Genomic DNA, 26282 nt, shown 5'->3' on the forward strand with positions numbered 1-26282 from the left:
TGCACTTAATTTCAGAGTCCAATGTTATCCTTAAAGGGAGGGGGAAACCCTTCAGTCTTTCACTGCCTCAGATCACACTAATATTTTTTTTTTTTTTAGAAACAGAGAGTTTATAGGGTTTATTTTCACGCTGACACCTGCTGAAAACTGATGCTTGTTTTATGTGTGACCCACGTAAAATCTCAGAGGTTTTTTAAACCACTATAGTTCTAAAACAGGGGTTCTCAAACTGGGGGTCAGCAAAGAGGGCAAAAACTGGTTGGGCAATGGGCTTTATTTTCTTCTCATTCCTCTGTCTCAGAAGTGAGAGAGACAGTCAGAGTGAGGAGGATTGTACTGTCGTTATTACTAGTTCTGTGAGAGAATCCCTGGGACAGGATATATTTCATTGCCCAATTACAATGGTTTTCCTTACTGTCGTTACATACACAAGAAAAGCTGTTTTGTTTCCTTTTTTTTTTTTTTAAAGGAAGAAAAGTACTGTGTATTTTTTACATTGATGCTGAGCCCCTCCCACTGGAATCTACTCCAAAAATGAACACACTTTCCATCCGATACAATAATTTAATCCTCCCATCTTTCTGCCATACCCCAAGGTGATGTAGTGGAGAAGAAAGTCCACATGCTGGGCTCTAAACACTGAGCAGCTACCTAAATCTAAGACATGCAGATATTCAACAGATTTACTTGTAGTTCATGCCTGATGCAGAGGCTGGACAGCATCAAAGACCACCGTTGCTAGCTTCTGTGACTCTGAAGTGTCCCTATCAAAAGGGATTCCAGTTTCAGAGGGGTTGAAAGCGTGTTGCATCAGAGCAACATCTATTCATGGATGGAAAAGTCATAGGCCTAGTGTGTCAAGTTATATATATACACCTCGGCCTTGACACAGGCTGAGGGGTGTGTGTGTGTGTGTGTATATATATATGTGTGTATATATATATATATATATATATATATATATATATATATATATATATATATATATATATATATATATATATATATATATATATATATATATATATATATATATATATATATATATATATATATACACACACACACACACACACACACACATAGCTTTCTTATTTTTTTTAGAGCACTGAAACGTGAACTGACACTCCTCTCCAAATGCAGCTTTCTGCAGGAAAGATTTCCATTATGTAGTGTTTCTAAAATACCCAGGTGCAATCAGTTGCAATAAAATTTGTGTTCCTTATTTACTGGGGTTGAACCTGAATTATGAGTTAGTTGTAAAAAAGTAGGGGTGGAACAGAAGAAATTATTCTGGCTTTTTCTCAGACATAACAAGAAATAACCAGTCTCTGCTGAAATTCATTAAAAAATGTTAAGCTTTTTTTATATCATAGTAATAACAGTGATAATATGGATGTGGTCAGCATACTCATATAACTGTGCTAAAGGAGCTGCAATAATATACAAGAGTAACACACCTTTCAGGTACCCTGATCTGATTTACATAAAACAAATTGTTAGGCCCTTTATAGTTAATGAACTGTGAAGTGGAAAGCCAAGTAAGCTGTTGTTTGTATTTGCTTAAAGCTGAGATGGCCATACTGTTTTTAAATCTGTATTAAACCCCAAATCCCAGTGATCTATCATTCTGGTTTTTGACACTTACCCTCCATTATTTTTGAAGGAAGATAATTGCCTAATCCTCTAGACTACTTCGTAAATCTCAACCTGTGGGTCTTGAATTTTTTTGCCATTTTTGCCCAACTCAAGCTAAAAAGATGACATCCTCAAACTGCACATCCGAAATGGCCCTGTGGAGTCCTCTGACTTGTACCAAGCCCTGACTCCCTTCCTATCCTCACAATGTTCTTACCACCAGATGAGGTCCGTTTAATTATCCATTTCTTGTCCAGTTTGTGAATACTGGCCCAAATCTGTCACTTTAGGGCTCCACCAACCCAGCTATGACAATTCTCCCACTCTGATGGCCTCTATAGTTAATCCAGGTTTCCATCACATACATCCATAAATCCAGGCACCTTGAAACTTACCAATAAATAGATCTGGTTGGGGAATTTTCCATCAAAATGATTTTTCAATGGACAATGTAGTTTCCACAAAAATCAACATTTTCTGGGGAATATCTTGATTTTGCTAATATATTTTTGATATTTTTTCATCAGGAAATTTGGTTCAACCCAAATTGAAATACTTCATTTGTTGAACTGCCCTGACATTTTTAATTTAGAATCAGTTCAGTAAATCATTAAATTGCATTTTCTTATCAGTGCATTCCTTTATGGGAATTGTAGCTCAGGCCTTTTCTCTCCTATAATGCAATGAAAATTGCCCTCTGACCAAGCTATGTGTGATGCGTAATGGGAGTCGCATGACTGTGGGTGCATCATGAGAGATGTAATCCAACCAGGCCCCTAGGGGAAAATGGGGGCTTCGGGTTTCTGAACTGCAGCTCCCATAAAGCAATGTGCTACAATGGGAAAATGCAGTTTTATGTTGAAATGACTCAAAACAAAACATGTTGGGTAATTTCAACAAACCAAACTAGAACAGATTTTGGGACTGTTGAAAAGCTTTTTGTGTTTAAATTTCGGAATCAACATTTTTCAGAATTTTCATTCCACAAACATTTTTGCAACTTCAACTTTTGGTCCCAATTTGGGATAAAAACAAATGCTGGAATTTCTCACGGTATGAAAATTCCAAATCCCTCGCAGCTCTACCAGTACAGCATTCTTCCAATGCACCAAAGAAGGAGAGAGAGCCCAATCTTCCAAGGAAGGGAAATATTTTGTCATTCTTAAATATGTTGCTCAGCTCTACCTGGTGCAGGCAGCAGAAACTTCAACCAAAAAGGGTACCTGTAAAGCAGCATCAACAAAACATTGAGCCTAACTCAAGCAGAATCTCACCAATATCTTGCTTGAGGGACAGAAAAAACTTTATAGTTGGCCTCCTCTAGTGCTATAAATGGTTCATACCCATGTAGCTGGACCTTTTAATATACCCAATCCAGTAGCACCACTTAAGGCCAAAAAGTCATGTGGTGATTTGATGACTAGCCCTTCACTGCATGCCATTTAGAAGGAACTTGGGCATGGAGAAGAGGCAGAAGCAGCTCCTACAGGCTCCTTGAGATGGTGGGACTCAGGGGAAGACAGAGCAGGATGGCCTGGCAAATGAAGAGGAAGCCTCTGTTCTTTGAAGAAAATCTGTTCAGCTGTTTTTGAGTTAAGCAAGTATGAAAAATATACTTGAAAAACTGTCCAAAGTATTTTTGATGTCTCATTTTAAAAGGGATTTGTTTAAAAACTTCTAGCTTGGTGTGTACATTGTTTTCAATAAGGAAATTAGAAATTATTTTGAAGCATGTGGTGCACACTGTACTTTGTGTGCCTTAATGAAATAAGCACTTCAGATGTTCAGACAGATCCATAAGCACGGCAATTGCATGTTCAAATGACCACGGCAATGTAAATATTCACATGTTTTTATTTGAATTGCCCGTTTGAGGGCCCCTTCTCACCAGCTGAATGCAACTGTAACACAAATCTTCCAAACCAACGGCAGTTCATGATCTCTCTCCCGCACGCTCTCCATCTCCTGGTTCTCACAGAAACGTGACTCTCCCTCTGACTCCTCCTTTATTACTCTACGTGACTATCATATATCAGACTCCCAGGGCTGTGGGTCTTCTCTTAGATGCTTCACTTTTCCTTGTCCTCTCTCCCAGTCTTCCACTATTATTTTTAATCTTCTGTGTTGATGACCCTTTCACTGCAGAGAATAGCACTGAACTCCTGCTGACTTCACAGCGACTGGAAAAAAATGTTACTACTTCTTCACACATATATGTTTTGGGATTTCCAAACTGTGTTCCCTTCTGAACTAATCTATTTAGTAAATCCACCAAATTCTTGGAGGGTGAAAGACTTCATAAACAGACCCCAATTATACCAGACCAATATCCAGAGGATTTCTGGGATTTGACTGTCCTCTCTCAGCTTCTAAAGCCAACAAGCCGAAATGAAACCCATGAAAATGAAATGGGGATATATCAAACTAAACACCACATACACGCCCACCCCTGAAAGATTCAAAAGTAAAACATTTTAGTACAAAACTCCTTATTTATTCACTGACTCTGAATCCCCAAACTGGCAGTAAATTGCTTGAACAACGCCCAAATTATATGATCAGAAGACAGCCCTGCTGCTGTTCAGCTTTTCTGTCTGTATCACTAATGCTGTAACTGCAAAAATTATGTTCCAACAACAACCCTGAAGCAACTTCCGCTCTATTAGATGTTGATGGCATGGCAAGCCGTGGCATTGAAATGCTCCAAAAATACAGCATAAATGGGCCGTGAGGAGAATGTGGCTCGGGAGAGAATGCACCTATGCATGCAAAATTCAAAATAACCTAGTGAATCCGGTTGCTTCTTAGTGGTTGCTTTTGCCCTAGATAACAGCACCAACAGAATGTCAAGTTTCTTTAAGAGGAGGAGGCTTAATTCACTTTGAAATCATTTCAATGCATGGACATGTCATCACCGTTTTGGGGCCCTCTCTAATAGTTCCTGGCATGTTTTTGTGCTCTGTACAAATTATAGAAAATCCTTTGTGATTCTAACCTTGGACAGATTTCATTTAGTTTCGTTTGGGTCTACTTGATTAGTCCAACAAAATAATACCAGTGACACCTCTTGTATGCATATGTAGAGAAATTAACGTCTGTTGCAGGTTTCAGTGAAACAAATCAACAACCCATAAGGAGGAGGTCTGGGAGTTCTTTCTGACTGAAGATGCCTCTTACTCTTAAAACAGCAATCTCTTCTGCTTTTGTTATCGTTGGTCTTTCCTTTTGAACAACTTACCTGCCTTCTTAAGGGATGTTCATCCCCATCCTCCACCCTCCAAAGCTGTCCTTCATCTACACACCATGAGCACTATGGACATTAATTACTCTACGAGGCCCTAATCCCATGGCGCACTAAATGCTGTCATCGCCCATTAGCTTCCGGGGGAGTTGAGGTTCTTGCCCCTACGTGCCTGAAAGAGAAAGCGCTCAACTAATATGTAGCTAAGCTAAGACAGGAGATCCAGCAGAGATAGCAGGGATTGTTTTCCATTGTCATCCCCTGCCCGCCCCCAGCATGTTTTATTGCAGTTAAGAGGATGTGCTGGATTTTGAAAGAGGCGTCTCTATTCCTTTTTATATCTTCCTAGACTGACTCTCCTTCTTGCTTTCTGCTCCAAGATGAGGGCCAGACAGTGACCCTTACTGTGCTCCCACAAAGGGAAGCAAGAGGCATAAGGCACTGCCTTACTCCCACGGGGAGACCAGTCTCTGCATATGGATGAGGTGTGAATTAGCAGACAGGGGCATGGTAACATAGTACACCAGACAGTGTATTTAAACAGGCACAGGAGGGGAAATAATGTGAGCCAGATATAGGGCTGGTCTCTTTTAGTTCCTGCCTGGAGGAAGCGGGGAACCCAGGACCAGATTGTGAGTGTCCTCACAATCTGGTTCCTCATCTGCTCCTGGGACAGCATTGCTATGCTCTGCCCCTTGCCATGGGGCTGTAGCAAAACCACAACTGAGCACTATATTTGCAGGCTTAGATCACTTGACATGTATCCGGCCCTAAGTGCCTTCTCCCCTTCAAACAGAATAAAGAAGGAAAACTAATGTTTGGGAGACCTTTTTCCAGGAGATTCCTCAGGGAAAGATCCCTGCATTTAGGTGGAATATTGTGGTGATGCAGTGTGTGCCGTACAGTCTTGTGCACTACCAGTGTGACGCAGGACTGTTTGGTCTGAAAGCAGATTAAAGCTTTTGGACAGATTTGATCCAGTCTCATGAAGTCTTGTTGCGCTGAAGGAAAACAGACTCAGAGGATTAAATTGTGATGAATTTCAGTGCTGCTGGCTGCTGATTATATTGAATTTGTTCAGAGCCAAATCAGATGCATTTTTTTTCATGGTAGTGAGATGACTAAAAGATTAATATTTTATACTTTAGCTTAGGTATTACTATGCTTTTGTTGTCAAAATTTTGTCTGGGGGCTAGCAGGGGCACAACTGGTTATAGAGGTAACCATTACTGGAATGGAGCTTCAACTGATGTAATGCATTTACTATTAAAGGTGGCTATATGAAGGTTAGAGTGGCTCTGACAATCTGTTCCAGGGGAAAGGACCACAATCAATATTGCATCATAACAGCTTTATAGATGTCTTAAATGCTGACCCAGGGATAAGCCCAAAATAACACTGCTGCAGTGGGTTTTCCCAGCCATATATTTATCTTTCAAAGTGGCAGTTAGAGGAAGTCACACAGTTGTTTTATTGACTAAAGCAGGCTTTCCCAAACAATAAAGATGAAGTTCTTTTTTGTATGCTGCAGCTGGGTAACTGTTAGTGGTGAATAGTCTGTCCATAAGATGAAAGCCAGTTGTGCATTTTGATTCTGAATGGCTGCATTGTACAGCCACTATTTTAATCTGAAATTGAAACTTAATCTTCCCATTTGCTCTTCACAGGTCACTGACCGAGAACGGGAGTTTGCTGCTGCTGCTGCAAAACAGCTGGAATACCAGCAGTTTGAAGACGACAAGCTCTCTCAAAAATCCTCATCTAGCAAACTCTCCAGATCTCCTCTAAAGATTGTTAAAAAGCCGAAAAACATGCAGTGCAAAGTGACGCTCCTGGACGGCTCTGAATATGGATGTGAAGTGGAGGTAAATTGTTATTTGCTCTCTCTATTTTGCTTTATCTGTTGTTCCCTGTATATCCTAATTCATTCTATTGTGGAGAAAAGTTCTTCTACTAAAAAACCGAGTAGACTCAGGGGGCAAGATTTTCAAAAATGGGAGCCTAAATCTAGATCTAAATAAATGGTCTGGTTTTTCACAAGTGCCAAATGCCAAGCAGTTCTCAATGTCTTCTCTAGGAGATTGAGGACTGAACTCAGTTTTAATCCACAGAGAGGGGTATAGGAGCACTCTGGAGAAGGAGCATGGGGTTCTAGATGCATGTGACTGTATGTGACACTCAGCCTGGACCACTGACAGTGAAACTCATTAAAGAAAGGGAGCCTCTGATCTCCAAGGGCTTCCTCTTTCCCGGGTCCTGTAGTTACTCACATAGCACCTGATTGAGCTAGTGCTCTATAAACAGAGTGTAGCCACCCCAGCTCGAATGGCAGGGAGAGGCTGGCTGTCCAAGACACTACCATTACCGTCTAAACCTGTCATGTACTCAGGCTGGCTAGCCCCTCCCGCCACTCATGCTGCTACGGCTGCATTCTATTTTTAGCACACTAGCTTGATCAGAGCTAGTCCAGGTATGTCTTCTTGAGCTGGAATTTACACTTGCTGCTCCATGTGTAGACTTACCCTAAATCCCAGCAGTAGAGAGCAGCTGGGAGCTTTATAGGCAACCCAGCTTCCCTGCACTCTCTCTTCACGCAGGCTGCCCTTTTATGTGCCATGTCAGTGCTCCCATTGCAACCCGTAGGCCTCACACAGGAGCCATTTGCTTCCTCCACCCAGCATGGATCCTTTTGGTAACTGAGAAGTGTGTGGTAGGGAAGAAAAGCCACCAGGTACAGAAGAGGAAGGGGAAAATGAGACCGTAAAAGTGTGGAAGAAGGTGAAGCAGGGAGAGGCAAGAGTAGAGATAAAATAAAAATGGAAAGCAAAATCTGTGAAAATATGTAGAAAAGAAGAAGTTCTGATGGTGGAGGGAGGGGAAAGGCTGGAGAAAAACAGCACCAAAGAGAAAATGTGGGAGTGGAGAGAAGAAGGTGAGATGTGGCAACCACACCAGGGGAGGACATGAGGGGCCCTAAACCGTGAAGCAGCCATTACTCCATCACAAATTTTGGGGCTATAATCCAAAAAGGTTGGGAGCCACTGTTCTAAAGGTAGAAGGTTGCTGCTGCATGTGGGGCCAAATTCTGAAGTTCTTACACAGTTTTCACTCAGTCTTGACTATTGATTTCAACGAGAAGCGTTGTTTGAGCAAGGTCTTCAGAATTTTATTCATGACCACGCTTTAAAATTTGGAGCAAAAGTATTTTTGCAATGCCAAGAGCTTAGCTGTAAACAGCAGGTGTGATTTATTACATACATAGTAACTTGAAAAATCTGCTGTCAAGTACATTTTAGTTTCATTGGCTGAGTACTCTACAGTTTCTTTCTAGACTAGCAATAGATAGCTGGTGTAATACGCTGCTGTGACATTACCACTAATCTCAGATTGTTGCTTTACTTTTTGACCTCCAGACCTGTTTTTATATCTGACAGCAAATAGTGTGGAAACCCACACATAGGTACTTGCTTTAATGGGAAGAGTTGAACTTACTGAAGTCTTAATCACTTAGGTGGAAAATCGAAGTCACTGTGTGGAGTGCAATCAAGCAAATTTCACTAGATAGATGAAAATATTATGAGTAAGACAAGTTTTATGAGGACATAGGATGAAGTAGAAGGAGAAATTTATTAAGTTAGACTCTGATTTATGTAAATAAAGTAGTATGAATAATGTTTTCTTCTAGGAATTTCTTCTAGGAATTTGCACTCTTTCTCCAAATATGTACTGAATGAAAGTTGAAGTGTCAAAATGCTAGCATATAGATGTCATTGTCTTATTGCCTGTCTTCTTTCTCTCCTATAAGTCTGTATGATTACTCAATGTCTGTCCTCACAAAATGTCCAATATCCAGTATAAATTGCACTATGATTTATGAACTCAGATAATTAAAATATCCTTTATTCATAATATTCACTATCATCCAGAAATGCTTTTGTCTGTCCAAAAATTATCCAATTTAAGTGGATAGCACTTCAACTGTTACATGTGTAAGGATATGTAACTGCATTCACCAAAGCAGATGTCAGTACAGGTACTGGAAAGGCAAAATTAAACACATTTGAGAGGACCAAAGTTCCACTGCTTTGCAGATTTGTACATGTGAATTTGTGAATTTGTGCACATGGCAGACAACGATGTTGGCATTGCAGTCCTGTATCAGGCCTTCCTACCAATATATTAAACTATCAGCATGTTTGTGTATTAAACTTGTGCTTTTTCAAGCCAACTGTAGGCTTCTGTGCAGCGCTCAAGAATGCATGGTAGATCCCAGGAGAGTCTAATTTCTCTGTGCAAAAGGTTCCGCTGCTGGCACAACTGATCTGGCAAGGGAAGGATATGACGACATGCCAAGAGGAATAATGCCTTTTAACTCTATACACTGACCTCCCGAGAAGGGTTAGTTGGCCAGGGAGACTGAGGAAAGAACTCCATGCCTCAAATAGAAGTGGAGGGAAAAGTTCCTGTGCAGCAGCTCTGGCTAGCAGTAGAGTTATATGGCTGATCCAAAGAGACTATAGCATAATGATGATAAGGGATAACCTCACCTGTCACATCTCCAAAAAACCCTATCAACATTTTAAGGACAGCCCCAAAAGACAGAACTTATTATGTTCCTGGGCGCAGTTATGCTAGTTCCATCTTGGTAAGCTGAACACTAGAGATCAAGGGGAAAGGCCTAAAAAGTCATGCATGGATGTGATGTGATCGCCATAAAAACCAGATGCTCTTTTAGAAAAATATACTCAAAGATTAAATGCTGAAGTTCCTTGTGCTTCTGTCCACTTAATTCCCTCTTACAAGAGGTGTAGCGTTCATTTTTAATTTTTAAGGCAGTGAGCCAATGTGAAATGTGGCAAACCACCAGCTGTTGACATAAGCATCACCACGTAGTAATAACCCCATCAATGCTATCGTGTTGAATGCATCATATCCCATCCCAAAAGGGGCCAAGAGGAAGCAAAATCTCAAAGTTAGAATCCCAGTCCTGAGTTACAATCATAGCTTTCCCAGTCACTCCTTGTGTGGCCTTGTGCAAGTCACTTACCCTTTAGAACTGCATTCCCCAGACTGTGAAATAAGGATGATATTTCGCTACTTGACTCTCTGAGGACTGTGAGGATCAATTAGTTGGTTGTAGAGTGCTTTACAGATGACAAGCACCTTATGAATGCTAAATATTAATATTATTTAAAGCAGTATATTGCTCTCAGGTAGAACACATCCTACAGCATATCAATTATGTGCTCATCAGGGTAATAAGCTGACAGTTAAAATTGCACACACTCGTGGAGTCAGACACATCAGAAACAGGTTTTACTAATCCATTATCTCCTTGCCATTCTCTGTATCATCAGTCACACCCTCTTCTTCCATTATTACCGCGTAGGAGTCTTCACCTCCTACTAACTTACCTTTCTGTCTCTCTCAGGCTTCCATTATTTTGTATTACACCAGGATACTCTCTTTTGATAGTGCTCCAATGCATATTTGCAAAGAACTTAACTTGAGAGTAACAGTGGGCAGACCCAAAGCTCTGTAATGTGGCTTGTATTCACAGAGAAAAAATTCTAAGACTCAGCTGAAAACTTCCTCTTTTGGTCCTCCAGCATCCCTGGCTGTGGTGGTTTTTTTTTCCCTGGCCCAGGAATATGTTTCATGGCATGAAGGCATTCCAAACCAGAAACAGACAAAAATAGGTCACAAACCTCCTTTTTGTTCTGCGAAAAATATAAAACAGTAGGTTCAATGCCACAAACTCCACTGCATTTTTACATTATGAATCTACTGAGGGTAGCAGTTGGCTTATGTCTAAGGATGCCTTTCTTTTGAGGTCACAGAGACTATGTGTAACTGTAGATGGGGAAGGGCACGTATTTTGAACCCAAACCCCCCACCCCCAAAAGAAACAAAAATATAAACCTGGCAGAAAACTGGGTGGGCACGTGACCCAACAGCCTCCCTCCCCTCGCGTCACCTCTGGAACAACTACTACTAGAAGAGCAGAAGTCTTTATTCATACATTGTTCCTATATATACAATACAGTTGTCATTGAAAACACAAAATGATAAAAATAAAGAATTAGGAGCTACTGTATGTTTCTTGTAAAGGAGTTCCATGCCAAAAAAAAAAAAAAAGTCTTGGAATTTCAATCTTTCTAGAGTCACTGGCTCACCGATCAACAGACTTTCTCTCAGATCATCTGAAGTGTCTACTCATGGTGAGAGTTCTATCTTATGTTTTGGTGCAGCTATTGTCAATAAGGTTAAAATCCTCACCTAATAGTTCAGAAAATACAACTCCTGCCGACAAAATAAACTGTGCAATAAAGAATTATTGGTCTATGAAAGACTTGAAAGAGTGGTGGAAAGGACAAAAAAAGGATAATGTGAGGACATAAATCCCTTCCCAAAACAAAACAGCCACTGACTTGGAATACACTACAAGTGCAGCAGAAGTCACAGAAAGCATGCAATCTGATACAACCGTGAACACGAGCAGCTGTATGTAAAGTATGTGGTATGTAGCACATCTAGCAGCACTACGGAGGTGGAATACCAGGCCCAAACATGGTGAAAAAGTGATAATAAACTCTTGGGAGAAGGAATAATCTCACAAATGCCTGAAGAAGGAAATGAAGAAGATTGACACCTAGAATGGGCTGAAGATAGCTCATGAATTGCTGTGCTTTCTAGGGAGATTACAGACAGATGAGTGAAATGAAGCAGAAAAGGAACAGGTCCATGGTTCAAATTGTGAAGGATTAAAGTACTTGCCAGTTATGAAAATCATGAACTTGCCATATTTAGAGATTGAGTTGAAAGGATAAGAAAGAAAAGACTCTCATTCAGTATTGTTAGATACACAACTCAAGGACTTGCTCTGTGGAAAAGGGAAACCTGAGCTAATCCAGTTGAATGAGAGACAGAGACGAATTTTAACCTCTAATGGGGAGATTATAGATGAAGAAAATTGTAATTATTTTTGTTTGTCAGACTATCTTTCTTAGAAAGATTATTGCATCAGCTGTATAGCCTGCTATACTAAGCATCCTAAAGAGAGAGAATCTGTTTTTCAGCATCTCTAATATAAAATCACAGCCCAAGAGGAAAGGAATCTATCCAGTGCTGTACAGTTTAAGAGCTTGATTTATGAATAAGCAGTACTCAAAGTACAATTGTCTTAGACTTTATATTCGCCAGGTTTTGAATGTGAAAGATTTGCTTTGATAAAATGTTTCATGCATTATTATGGAAATTATCTCAATAAATTAGCTCAATTTAGAAAGTATTTCTGCATTTCTGAGTGCAAAACTGATACCTAGATATATATTTTTGTGCATGCAGCTGCAGTGTTCTCAGACAAATTTGAATGTTCATGTGCACAAGCTTACAGTAGGTGAAAAATGTATTTTTGCTTACAAAATTTGGGACCCAAGTTTTATGCCTTTTTGAGAACTTGGTCATTTGTGTTTAGATTGTGCTGAACAAAGTTTTTGCTTAAGTGCTTTTAATATCTATATATACAGTTAGACGACTCAATCATGTTGGAATGAATTGCTTCATAATATGTAAAATGATCAATGACAGTATTAGATATTACAAGATTTATGAATACAAAACTAATCCTCTAAGGCAAGGGTAGTGAATAGGTGGACCACGAGTCAAATCCGGACGACCAGATGCTTTTGAATGGACCCCAAGATCTTATTATTTATTTCTTATCTTTATTTTTTTATAATTATTATTTTCTCTGGAGTCTGGACCTTGACTATACCTTGACCAAGAAATTCGGACCTTGACAAAAAATAGACTACGCCTGCTCTAAGACCTGGTCCTGAACCAGTGTAATCAATGGAATTGTTGTCAGTGACTTCAATCAGTTTAGGATTTGGCCCGAATTCCAAAGGGCATTCTATGGGAGAAGAGTCTTTCTCTCAAATATACATATGACATCATCCGTGAAATGTGGGCAGGCATCAGTGTCAGATGTCTGAGTATCAAGTGAGCTGTCTGACACTTGGCAGGGCGGCTTATCCTGCTCCACCGAGCAATGCAGCATAGTAGTCCTGCAGTGTGTACTACCAGCCTGCCAGTGATACTGCTTCTTGCCCTTTGATGTAATCCCATGGTAAAGATCAGGATTGATCATAGAAATTAAATTAAATGCATCATACCTCAACGATATGGTCAGGTCAAAAAAGGCGCTGAGTACTATTTCCATCAAACTTTTCTCACCTTGGAAGAAAGCCCAGTGGGAGATGTTCCCCATTCTTTCTCAGATTACTTTTGACAAGAATCAGAAACCTGATCTGATGAATACATCCAGGACAGGGGTTTGAGTCCAAACTAATCCTGCTGAGGAGAAGAATCCTAGAGCTATGTAATCCTCTAGCCAAGCAGTGCAGAAATCAGTTAAGTAAACTTCTTGGTCTCAGGCCTGACCTGTACTTTAAAGAGCCCAATATCAAAAGAGATCTAGAACTGCACTTTGACAATATATCCCTAGATTTCAGATCCTCTGAAACATTGAAAATGAATTCTCTGATTCAGGGTTTCCTAAAATGAGGAAAAATGAATATTGTTTTTCCTTCTGAGCTCCTCCAGCTTCAAGCAGAGCATTTCCAAGTGAATTCGTATAAGAATTCTATTTCCCTTCCCCCTCCCCCCGTTTTGGCTTTCTATTCGACAGGTTGGTGCAACTTAGCTGGATGCCTTGGAATCTTTTAATTATCGACCATTCCGTACAGATGGTCTAATATGGAATGACTTCCTAAAACAGACTGTAGTCTGTCTTCATGGCTTTTGCTCTAAACCTATAAATGTGAGTATTTACAGACAGGGGATAACCAATTTCTTGAATGAGCAGAAAGATACAATCTACTAGGTCAAAATAAATGGCAGAATATTTGTTTTATTTTCAAAAGGCTCAGCAGTTAGAGCCCCCTGAGAATTTATTCTTCATCTTCAGTCCTGTATCTTTGAGTTTTACCAGACAGGTAGAACCCTGCGCAGATACGCAATCCGCAAAAATTATCTGCGGATTTGCAGGGCTCTACACTGGGGGCCAGGCTGAGGCTCTGAGGCATCCCTCCTCTCCCCCGCTGGAGCCCAATCGGAGAGAGCTGCGTGGGCAGCTGTGGGGAGCCCGTGCAGATTCGCGGACCCTCCACCTGCTCTTGGCCAGGCAGGGAACCAGGGGGGAGCGAAGACACGGCTGGGGGCTGCCTCACACTGCAGGCAGGTAGAGGGTCTGCTGCAGCTCCCCACGGCTCCCCGGCTGAGCTCCATGCTGGCCTGGGAGGGGGGAGACCTGTGGAGCTGCCCAGGGGCTGTTCAGGCCTTCCCGCCCAGGGCAGGTGGAGGGTCCGCACGGGCTCCCCACAGCTGCCCACACGACTCTCTCCGACCAGGCTCCAGGTGGATGGGGATGACTCAGCCTGGCCCACAGTGTAGAGCCCTGCAAATCAGCAGATAATTTTTGCAGGTCGCTGTGGGGAGCTGCGGCGGATCCTTCACCTGCCCTGGGCCAGGGGACCGAGCAGCTCCCGCCCAGTGTCCTGGGACCCAGGCTCCCCACAGCTGCCTGCATGGCTCTCCCCAACCCAGCTCTGGTCAGGGGGGCAGCTTGGAGCCACAGCCCAGCCATGATAAGTGGCGGGCGGCTGTGCGGAGACTTCGTGGACCCTCCACCTGCCCTGGGCGGGGGGCCCAAGCAGACCCCAGCCCAGAGTCCCTGCCCCCCGCCTCTCTGCCCAGGGCAGGTGGAGGGACCCAGGCTCCCTATAGCTGCCAGTGCAGCTCTCCCCAATCCAGCTCTGACTGGGGCAGGAGCGGCTCGGAGCCGCAACCCAGCCACGATAAGAGCCGGGCGGGCAGCTGTGCGGAGACTCAGCGGACTCTCCACCTGCCCTGGGCATGGGGCCCAAGCAGCCCCCCGCCCAAGGCAGGTGGAGGATCCACGCTGTCGTTCCTTACAGCTGCCCGCCCAGCTGTTACCATCAGAGCCCTGTGCAGATACGAAATTTGTAACCACATCCGCGCCGCTATCCGCAAAAATGGTCCACGGATATTAAGCAGATACCCGTGGATTTGCAGGGCTCTACAGACAGGGTTTCAGGAAAGGAAAACAAAAGTTTCCATGGTAACTATTTCTGTGGTCTCTACAGCATTAAATAAAGCAAGTTGGGTTATTGCCATATTATTTTGATATTCCATAGAGAAGTTAGGTAACTGATATGTCAAAGAGCACGGTTAGTTTTGTCCCTCACTTTCCCCCAGGACTGAATCTTTCTTTCATCCAGTTCTTTCAGTCAACTTGATGTTCCTGGGTAATAATTGGAAGAACATGTCGATTCCATGTATTTTATTAAAAATGTTCTATGAGAAAATAATGAAAACCCCACATCTTAACACCAGAAGTTTCCCTCGGTTCCCCAGGCAGTATAGGGAATAGCTCAGTGGTTTGAGCATTGGCCTGCTAAACCCAGGGTTGTGAGTTGAGGGGGCCACTTAGGAATCTGGGGTAAAAATCAGAACTTGGTCCTGCTAGTGAAGGCAGGGGGCTGGACTCGATGACCTTTCGGGGTCCCTTCCAGCTCTATGATATAGGTATATCTCCATATATTATATTATATTATATTATATTACAAATGTTCATGCTTAATTTGAAATGAAATGAGAGGTTTTATGTTCAAACATTTGTGTCTGGCCAGTTACATGATTTATTAGATATCTGGCATTTCTCAAAATAGTATCCTAAATTGAAAGGGGAATACTGGAATAAACAGATTATTTGTTCCACCAGTGCATGGTGGAATTCCTATTTGGGAGACATACTTAAGCTAGATAAATAGTGCTTCGCATATCACAGAGGCATATTATATCTCCTTCCCCTTTGAGAGAAAGTTCTTTAAGTGGGAGTATGTAGATCCTTTCCAGGAAGAACTAGACAAGGTCAAAATGGCATCTAGTTCTAAAGGACTATCACAGGGTAGATTTCAAATGTATACAATATGCAGTCTCACTTTTTCCTTTACCACCATTGCAAGCAATTAAGAGGCATGGAAAAGAAAACTTGGTAACTTACTTTAGTGGCACCTGTATTGGTTTTTCTTCATTTTTCACACCCAGCTCGTAATACTACTTTTGGATAGAAGATCCCATGGAGATTATTTTCTTTACTTGACAAATGGGTGTAGTACTTCCCTTACCTCCCAAGGAGTTCATGAGGCTACAGATCCATTAGTGATTGTGAGATGCTCACATACTATAGTGATGAGAGCCATACAAGTAGACAGATACATTGGGCCTCTTGAGGGAAGGAGAATATGGTGCCTGTATACAGGAGCTCAGGAGACACTGTCTCTCTGAGGGAGAATGGCTCTGTATTGCCTCCAACGCAGATTGTGCCTAAGTGGCATGATCTATTCTTTTGCTATAGTTTTGGCTTTTAGACTTGTTTAATAATGTTGAACTTCCTACATGTGCTGAGGGAGCATACTAAAAGGGAAATTCCAAACATGGTCTCTTACACACAGCATATACACTAAACTTATCGCTGGATACAAGAGGAAGTTTTTACTCATGCTGCTTCAGTTGAATGAGTCATCACTTACAATTAAAGCAGCTTAACAATATTAGTTTTGGTTTTGGGAGGTTTTACTGACACATCCTTGGTAAGGAGTGAAAATGTAACTGGATTGAAAAGCATCATCATACAGAATGTTTTCTTTCCCCACGCTCCCTAATTAGGGCAGACTCGGATTATCCAAGGAATTCAGCTAAGGCTATGTTATCTGACACATGTCGGTAGGAGGCTTCCAAGCTTCAGTGTGCTCTTAATAAATATAGTAATACATGCAACTTTGCTAGCTTTCTATCTAAAATTACTGTTTCTGAATATAAATACTTAATTTCAAAAGCAGAGTGTTCTAGAAATCAATAGCTGGTCTGTGGTATTTTCCAGCTTTTTCCTGTTTCCTGCCACTCAACAAACAAGTTGAAAATGAGCTGATGGAGGGAGCCTTGCTACCCTCTGAATAATGTTTTGGTTTGTGGCTCAGCGTGGAAATCCAGATAATCCATAATCCCTTATGGTAGCTATCCCAGCTTGTAGATAGCCCCAAGTAAGATTTGGAGAGGATAGACTGCTCCACCATCACTTTGCATCTCCGGTGCAAGGGCAGCCACAGATGCAGTCTTGCTTTGTCCTCTGCATGAGAACTGCTGCTTGCTAGCAAGGAAAACTAAGCTCCTGGAGAGCTAAGGGAGTTAGGGGTAAGGCAGGGTGATGCCTTCCTTCCCATTCACTCTGCACAAGCCAGCAGAACTTGCTTGATGTACAAGGGAGTATGTGCTGCACCTTGACGGAATGTTGCCGCAAGGGCATCCCCTCTGCACCACAGGAGGCAATGTGAGTTCTGAAGCCTAAATGCCTCTGTTACTTCTCCTGATTGTGGCTAAAAGCCACAGCAGTGCTTTACGCGTCCCTAAAATTGTTCCTTAAAAATAAATTATCCATGGGTCTTTGCCCAGGTTAACCCTTAGCTGTACATTTGTCATTTGTGATTGCACTGTAGACTAATACTGTATGTTTCTCCATAAACTTTGCTCCAGACCACCCCTTTCAGCTACTTAACATGGAAAACAGTGTGGTCTAGTGAATAGGGCACCTGAGTGGGGGTTTGAAGACTGGGGTTCCTGCCTCAGTTGCTCACTGCCTATTTGACCTTAGACAAGTCATTTCTCTCTGTGCCTGATTCCTTTCCACTCCAAATTTGTCTTGTCTACAGAGATTATAAATTCTTTGGGGCAGGGACTGTCTGTCTCTTACTACATGTTAGTACAGAACCTAACACAATGGGGACCCAATCTTGGTTGAGAACTGTAAGCACTACTGTAATATAAATAATCCAACCTATCCTCAGCATCTGAAGTGTCCTGTTTAACCTTTCCTCTCCCCCACCAAGTAACCTAACTTGTAACTAAATCCCAGAAGCTAAAGCCTCCTGCTACTTCTGAACCATCTACTCATTTCCATAGTGATTCCAGTTCTAGCTACTCCACCCCAGACCTTTGATAAGAGTCATTATCCAACCCTCCCAGATATCTGATTTTCCTGCCACCTGCCCAAATCACCGTGCCGCTGAGCCTCCCTGATGTTTCCTGGCACATGTCCTACCCCTCTTTTCAGTTGCTGAATTGCCCTTCTATCCATTCCCCTTCACCCCTGAACAACCCACATTAACCTCCATCTCGGAAGTCAGTTGCTCCCATTTTCATCTATATGGAAATTACTGTTCTATGTGATAACAGGCCATAACAAAAAATAAAAACCCCACACCCATTTGTATCAGCTTCTAAAAACATTAGCTGCCATATGTATATAAAGTCCTAATATGTCAGCTGGGTAACTCTCCACTCAAACCCAGTGCAATGTTCTCTGGGTTTTCAAACAAAGGCTGTATCTACGAGCTTAGGGTGTGATTACCAGCTCACATACACATACCAGCACTAGCTTGATGAGTGCTAAGGTGAATATAAATGGTAGTGGAGTCGCTTTTAACATGGGCAGCGGTGGCTCAGCTTAGCCTGCCAAGCACAAACCCATCGGAACCCCATGGGTACGTACTCAGCACTGGTAAGCCATGCCACCACTGCCTGTGCTGCTGCTGCTATTTATATTCACAGTAATGCTCATCAAGCTAGAGTGAGTATGTATAAGCAAGCTGGGAATCTCACCCCATGCTTATAGTATAGACATAGCTTGAACTATGTATTTTTTTAATATTCGCTGTTGTTTTTTGGCTATTTTTCTTGACAGCTACAGGCAGTGAATGGTGTGATTATTTATAGCGGAATCTCAAATCTAAGAACCTGAATGCCACCAAGGCCTGTTCCATTGCAGAAAGTGTCTGTCTGTGCTTTAGTTGCGTTATGATTTTTCTTTTTCCCCTCTGAGTGACAATGTAGGTCAGGGATAGCTCCATGGCTATGAAATTCAAATGGCAAGATTAGACATTAAATCATTTTGTATTGACTGGAGATTTCTTCCTATTGAAAATAAACAAAAATGTTAACATTAATACAACAGACAGATGTTATAAACTAGCCTAGTATGTAGTGCTTGATTACTCTTCTAATGCAGGAAACAATCAACTGTCTTTATGGCAAGTTTACATCAGTGAATCCTCTGCATCATCTTGCAACAGCTCGACATCACAAATGAAAGGTGGCATGCAGCACAGGAAAGAGGAGAGTTTGCTGATGCCATTTAAGAACATGTGGAATGAGGAAAATGTCTACATTTATTATGCCAGTTGGAAGGCTTCAACTGCAGCATTTGAACCCAATAGATCCACCTAATTACTGCAGAATTTTTATGGAAGTATCTAGTGTTGTTTTTTAAAAACAATCACACAATTTCAGAAAAATACCTTGTACTCCAAGACATTGTACGTAGCTAGTTTTATCTCGATCAAGAAGTCTCCAGATGTAACAAACATACTGGATATTTAATTCATGCTTCAGAAATATTCTCCTGATACATTTGCTATTTGGAATGCCCAAGTACTTGATAATTATCACATTGGACAGTAGAAATGATGGGCTACTATACATTTAAGCAGCTGGCATGCATGTGTCTCTATGGCTTGTTTCTGCTCCCATGTGCAGAGACACATACTCTTCAAATCTTTGTTATTTACATATTTCCTTTTTGATGCTTTGGATTCCAGTACACAAGTTATTCTGAGATGTGCATTTTATACAAAAACATGCAAATTCTGTGACCCAAACCAATGTAGTCAGAGTTCATATAATGCTAGGTCTACTGTGATCTCTGCTGCTGATGTAGCAGTCAGAGATCCTAATTTGGTCCAATTCCAGAATCGGGACTAGGTCACCAATCTTCTTAGCAGGATTTAGCAATCCTTTTTTTTTTTTTTTTTAGATTAGTGCTGGCTTTTTAGAATTGTGAGCTCAAACAGTATTAAAGAAGGTTGTCCCCAATAGAAACTATGTCATGTTATACAATGTCACTGACATTTGGCCTATACATGTTACTATAGCATAGTACATACATACTTGAATTAAGCACTTCAGAATCTAGGTCAGATATTTTCAGGAATGGAAAGGTGGTTGAAGGTGCTAGATACAATGAATGTGAAGGACCTTGTATATTATAGTAGCATAATACACAGAATAATTAAATGAAAGCAAATGAACACCCTTAATTGTACATCAAGATGGTACTTTCCAATCTGTAATAAGAGGTTTATTTTTTATGAGGCATTAATTTAAGTTTGACCCTATGTGTAGCACTGAAGTAATTGGAGATAGAGTGGAGTTTTTAGTGTAGCAAATACATTTCTTTAACAAATAATTTCTGTAATGCAATTCTTTAGTGTTCAAGATATGTATCTTTTAGTCAGTAAGACATATATAAATAAAATATGCACTGATCCACTTAGAGTGAATAAACAAATGGAAGTACTGCTTGCAGTGTCTGTGTGCAAAAATAATACATATATATTTCTCCTAAAAAACTGATTTTTTTTTTAAACCCACAATTTTTATTAAAATAAATCTTTTTGAATTGACCAGGCCTCAGTGATTTCTCATATCCAGTTAAATACTGTCCAGTGAATAGATTTTATTCTGAGGTACACTTTTCAACATCTACCAGTGGATTTACCATCAAAATTCTTGAGTGCACAATCAGTGATAACTATAGTTAATATATTTACTTGAAAAATTAATGTTCATTTTTAACTACCATAAAACTGATTATGTTTATTCTCTCTCTCTCTTTTTCTCATTTTATGATGAATCTTTTCAGATTAGGAGCCTGAAAGATTGGCAGAAAGTTCTTTATACATGCTGTGTAACTAGTTGTAAACTGAGCTTAGAATTTTATGCTGGTCCAAGAGAAGCACATGTCTGCATAAACATTTATTTACAGTAGTCTGCATATCTGTTTGATTATGAAACTGAAAGGACAACAATTGCAGTAGAAAGAGACAGGTGGCTCAGTGCTTATATACAGTAATTCCTCACTTAATGTTGTAGTTATGTTCCTGAAAAATGTGACTTTAAGTGAAATGATGTTAAGCGAATCCAATTTCCTCATAAGAATTAATGTAAATAAGCGGGGTTAGGTTCCAGGGAAGCTTCACTTACTCTGCAAGCACCAGAGGTGGGGGGGTTCAACCTTCAGCCCGCCCACTCCACTCCTTCCCCCAAGCCCCTACCCTTGACCCGCCTCTTCTCTCCCCCCCCCCACCTCCTCTCCCTTTACTTTGCTCACTGCGTCCTGGCTCCTCCCCTCCCTTCTAAACGCCGCAAGCCAGCTGATTGCTGAGTAGGGGAGGGAGGGGGGAGGTGCGCCGAGTCCTCGCTCCTCCCTTCTACCTGGGGCAATCAGCTGGCTTGCCGCGTTCAGGAGGGAGGGGGAGCCAGCGCGCCAAGTCCTCGCTCCTCCCCCCTACTTCCTGCCTCCAAAACGTCGCAACCCAGCACTTGCCGCTGGTAGGAGGCAGGGGAGGGACTGGAGGTGCGCCGAGTCCTCGCTCCTCCTGCCCAGGGTAATCAGCTGGCTTGTGGTGTTTTGGAAGCAGGAGGGAGGGGGGAGGAGCGAGGACTCGGCACACAGGCTCCCCCTCCCTCCCCTGCCTCCCGAAACGCGGCAAGCCAGCTGATTGCCCCAGCTGATTGCCTCGGGCAGGAGGGAGGCGGGAGGAGCGAGGACTTGGCGCTCAGGCTCCCCCTCGTTCCTGCCTCCTGCCCGGGGCAATCAGCTGGCTTGCCGTGTTCGGGAGGCAGGGGAGGGAGGGGGAGCCTGCGCTCCTCCTCCCTCCTTCCTGCCTCCAAAACGCCGCAAGCCAGCTGATTGAGGAGGCGGGGGGAGGGGGGAGGAGGGTGAAGGCACTGATCCTCAGAGTCTGCCGGCAGGCGGGAGGCACTGCGGGGGAGGGGGCCGTAGGGAGGCTGCCAGCTGTGGAGAAAGCAGGCAGCCAAACAACTTAAGAGTGGAACATTGCACAACTTTAAATGAGTATGCTCCCTGATTGATCAGCAATCAGCACCTCAGAGACTTAGGAACCTAAATTCAACAGTTCAATCACATTGGTGCTTCTAAAAATTCTATGCCTTAACCTGCAAGCTATGCATGTGCAAGCTGAAGGATCAGGCAAGGGGCACGTTTGTTAAAATTGGCTTTTGCTCTCATTTGATTTATAAATGTTAATATTTGAATATATGAAGGCATTAGTGGGAGTAAGAAAATAACTGTTTTCCTTTAACGATGTGCTGAATTGTGTAGGTATTCTATGTGTGTATATGTAACACACACATGAATGCAGAATCCAGTTCAGGGTCTCTGCCCTAATATTCAAAACTCTCCATGGGATTCATTGGCCAAAGCAATCGGAGAGATCACACCAAGCCTCCATGATCAGAATATCATTCAACAGCTACATTGACCAACAGGGGAAAGCTTATGCATGCAGGAGCCAGAACTTTCACAAGAGATGGATCTTGAGCAGTGGGGCTGTCTGTCAGCCTGAGGGCTAAACCTACTTCAAAAAGGTCACGATGCTCCATCAGTACTTTGGGGGAGATTCTCTGCCCTATTCTGTTCCCTTTGCACTCTTCAGATGATAAAAGTGGAATGGAAATGATCCACAAATCTCTTGATGGGGATTTCCCCAACATGGGGGGGGAAGTAGAAAAACAGTAAGGAAATGGGAAAAGTAGGTTTTGTCTCAATTTCACATCCTTTTTTTCCCCACTGAACCCCTCTTTAGTTCATAATCAAATACAAATATTCTTCTTAACATGGTTACCCTTTAGGGTCCCAATTTAAGACCACAAGTTAGACACCTCTGATTAGAAAATGGAGCTAATTCCCAAAGAGATAAGAATGATTGATGGATCACTGCATTTGAAACTAAATGCAAAATTCAGTTGGTATAGCGCTCTCTCTCTGTGTGTGTGTGTGTGTGTGTGTGTGTGTGTGTGTGTGTGTGTGTGTGTGTGTACACATACACACAGCAAACAAAAAATGTAAACTAAGTGAGAGAGTTCTTCTACAGTGTGGGAAAGAAGAGAGTATTGTTTCAATTTTTAAATATTTGGGAGTCACTTAGTATCAAAGGAATCATAGAATATCAGGGTTGGAAGGGACCTCAGGAGGTCATCTAGTCCACCCCTCTGCTCAAGGCAGGGCCAATCCCCAATGACCCCGATCCTGGAGACTTGTCTGTATGTGACTAGTTCCACTGACTTCGCTATAACTAATCATGAGAGTAAACACTAGGTTTTTCAGGATTGGTCCCAATTTTGTATAAGACCTCTGACATCTGAGGAAAGAACGTGTGCAATTGTATTGCCATTAGACTGTCATGGAAATCAACAGTTCAGAGAATGATCTACTGTAGAGAATAAAATCTTTCCGCTAGGGGAAGTGGTAGGGGATGGAATGCTCGCTACACCAAATACAGAATATTTCTGACAACCAGCTAAGGATTTATGCATGTTTCTGCTACTGGGTTAATTGTGGAAGGTGGAACACTGGGGAGATCAGGGCCGGCTCCAGCTTTTTTGCTGCCCCAATCAGCGAAGGAAAAACAAAAAAGATAAACCCGTGATCGGCGGCACTTTGGCGGCAGCTCTACCACACCGCTTCATTCTTCGGCGGCTGGTCCTTCCCTCCGAGAGGGACTGAGGGACCCGCCGCCAAAGACCCGGACGTGCCACCCCTTTCCATTGGCCACCCCAAACACCTGCTTCCTGCGCCGGTGCCTGGAGCCGGCCCTGGGGCAGATGGTGGGTGTGGGTGTGTACACACTAGAGAGAGAAGGTGGGTCAGGTAATATCTTTTATTGGACCAACTTCTGTTGGTGAAAGAGACAAGCTTTCCAGTCACACAGAGCTCTTCTCCCGGTCTCCGCTCTGTGTAGCTTGAAAGCTTGTCTCTTTCACCAACAGAAGTTGGTCCAATAAAAGATGATATCTCACCAAACTTGCCCATCTAATATTATGGGCCCAACAGGACTACAGCAATATTACAACACACACACACACACACACACTTTTTCCATTTCTCTCTTTGATTAGCAAAAAGATTGCGAAGAGGCTACCATGTGATTTTTGCAATGCAAAAACTAAAGTTTATAAGAAAATAACCTATAAAACGTATGGGGCCAAATCCTGTCCTTCTTACTCAGACAAAACTCCAATTAAAATAGTGGGATTGATTAAAACTATAAATTAGTATTGAGGTAAAATATTACCTTTTCCATAAGGCACATTGTGAAAGAAAAAATGGTCAGTAGACCTGCACTGAAACGAATGAGAGGAGATGGAAAAGGTCTGTACTGCCACATGGCAAAACATATTACACTATGCAAGATTAGAGTAAGCACACAGTTATATTGTTAAGATCCACTGAAAAGTGCAAATGCGAATTAGGAATGAGAATCAGATAACCTCAAAATAATTCAAAATCCAATTATTTCTACCAGTGTTGCATGATGTTAATCTGTGTCTTTGTTCCAACGTTCATGGGCACTAATTTTTATAACAATTGTGTGCTGAAATAAACAACCTAAAAGTCACTCGTGCTAATTCTGATTGTGTGTGTGTGTGTGTGTGTGTGTGTGTGTGTGTGTGTGTGTGTGAGAGAGAGAGAGAGAGACACACACACACATACTCACATTTTCAATTTAAAATTAATGCCCATAGCCACAGTATTTATTTGCACTGCTGTGCTCCTTGGCCGATGAACAGAAAGAGTGTGTTTGAACTCTGTTTTGTCCTGGCCCTGTAGTTATCATACAGGGAGAAGATGGGCACCAGTGATGAAAATAAATTCATTTATAGCTAGCCTTTTGTAATGTTTTTCCATCTTCGCTTTTTCCTCTTGCCTATAGAACTTGTGCTGAATGTGATCACTTTTAATTGCCTTCAGAAGACAGACATTCCTTGCCTGCTGCAGTGGGCTGTGGCTTTTTGTCCTCCTTGTTCAGCATTTTGTATACACATGAGACTGCAGCATTGCATGCAAAAATAGCTTCACTGTAAAACGTGGCACTTTGGCCGCTGTAATAGCCTTAAGTTCTAAGAAAATGAGAATGTTGTGTTGTGCTCCTAACCTGCTCACCCTATATCTGATACATCTGCAAAGGGAAAGTAAATCAAGTAGTGAATTAAAAATAGAGGAAGGGGGTAGCCTGCCACTCTACTACTCAATCAGGTATATAGAAGTAAGAGTAATTAACTCTTAAGTGACTGTACCCACACACATGTAGATACAAATATGAATGTTGTGTGAATGTATAGGACTGGATTCTGGATACAAATGGCCAGCATGAAATTCCCCTGACATAGGGGAACTTCCCCCTGGGATAAATCTAGCAGAGACGGCATCTATGCAGACCATGCTCTCCACACTAATAGTAGATTGTCAGGGGAGGGCGAGGACAAGGAGAGGCATGACAAAGCTAACTGTGCCAATGCCGGGGAACTTCCCACTGGCATAAAGCTTATAGAGGCGGGTCCAGTGCCAGCCACACATCCCCACCCCATAGGGGATGTATCTGGGAAGGAAGGGAAAGGAGCATGATGGAAAGTATCAAGGGGTAGTCGTGTTAGTCTGACGAAGTGGGTTTTTAACCCACAAAAGCTTATGCCCAAATAAATCCCTTAGTCTTTAAGGTGCCACCAGACTCCTTGTTGAATATGATGGAGTACGTTACGCTATGCCATGCCTGTCCCATGGGCCCTATGCCAGGGCAGAAATTAAAGCACCTTGGCCCTCAGAATTGAGAAGCCATAATCTGCTCCCTGCCATCTCAGCCTGACCTTTTCAGTGCAACTGAGAGAAGGCACCCAATCTGCTTTCTTCCTGACTATATTTTTGCCCTCTCACCAGTCCCATTATTATACCTTAAGTTCTCCTAAGTTTTGAAGAGAGAAGTTTTCTGTGATCCTCACGGCACCAGCATGACCAACAAGCCAATGGCATCTCTTTCTGCTGGAGGCAATGGTGGACCATTCTGTTCATTGTCCATCCTCAGTAGACTTTCACTAAGATGCAGTATCTTGTCCCAATTCTGTAGTCTTTGGTTTGACAACCCAGGTGCTGTAGAGCAAGGGTTGAGTGAAAAACTAGTAGGAATCGGCTCAACTTGCTTCACTTCCCCAGGAGAAGATTCAATACCATGACGTAAGCCAGAATCTGAAAGAAGATTAGATAGTGGGGCAAGGATAAAGAGAAACATGTGTTGAAGGATCAGCTTCCATGTATTTTGGATTTCATAGAAGAAGGAATCTGAATTGGTTTTACTCTGATTGCCCTCAAGATGCAGCAAACTATTGCTAGCATTCTCAGCTAGAATAG

General features: G+C 42.2%; 1 protein-coding gene across 50 annotated transcripts in view; it reads left to right on the forward strand.

The window, feature by feature from the left end:
• EPB41L3 (erythrocyte membrane protein band 4.1 like 3) overlaps window positions 1–26282 on the forward strand; it is a 195215-nt gene that overhangs the window by 111167 nt on the left and 57766 nt on the right. For all 50 annotated transcript variants that reach the window (XM_065585275.1, XM_065585309.1, XM_065585310.1 and 47 more), the window contains exon 3: window positions 6547–6744. In XM_065585275.1, coding sequence (XP_065441347.1) covers window positions 6691–6744 — 54 coding nt within the window. In that variant the 5' untranslated portion in view covers window positions 6547–6690. The remainder of the gene's footprint in view (window positions 1–6546; window positions 6745–26282) is intronic.

The sequence above is a fragment of the Chrysemys picta genome, chromosome 2 (genome assembly GCF_011386835.1).
Source record: "Chrysemys picta bellii isolate R12L10 chromosome 2, ASM1138683v2, whole genome shotgun sequence".
Lineage (NCBI taxonomy): Eukaryota > Metazoa > Chordata > Testudines > Emydidae > Chrysemys > Chrysemys picta.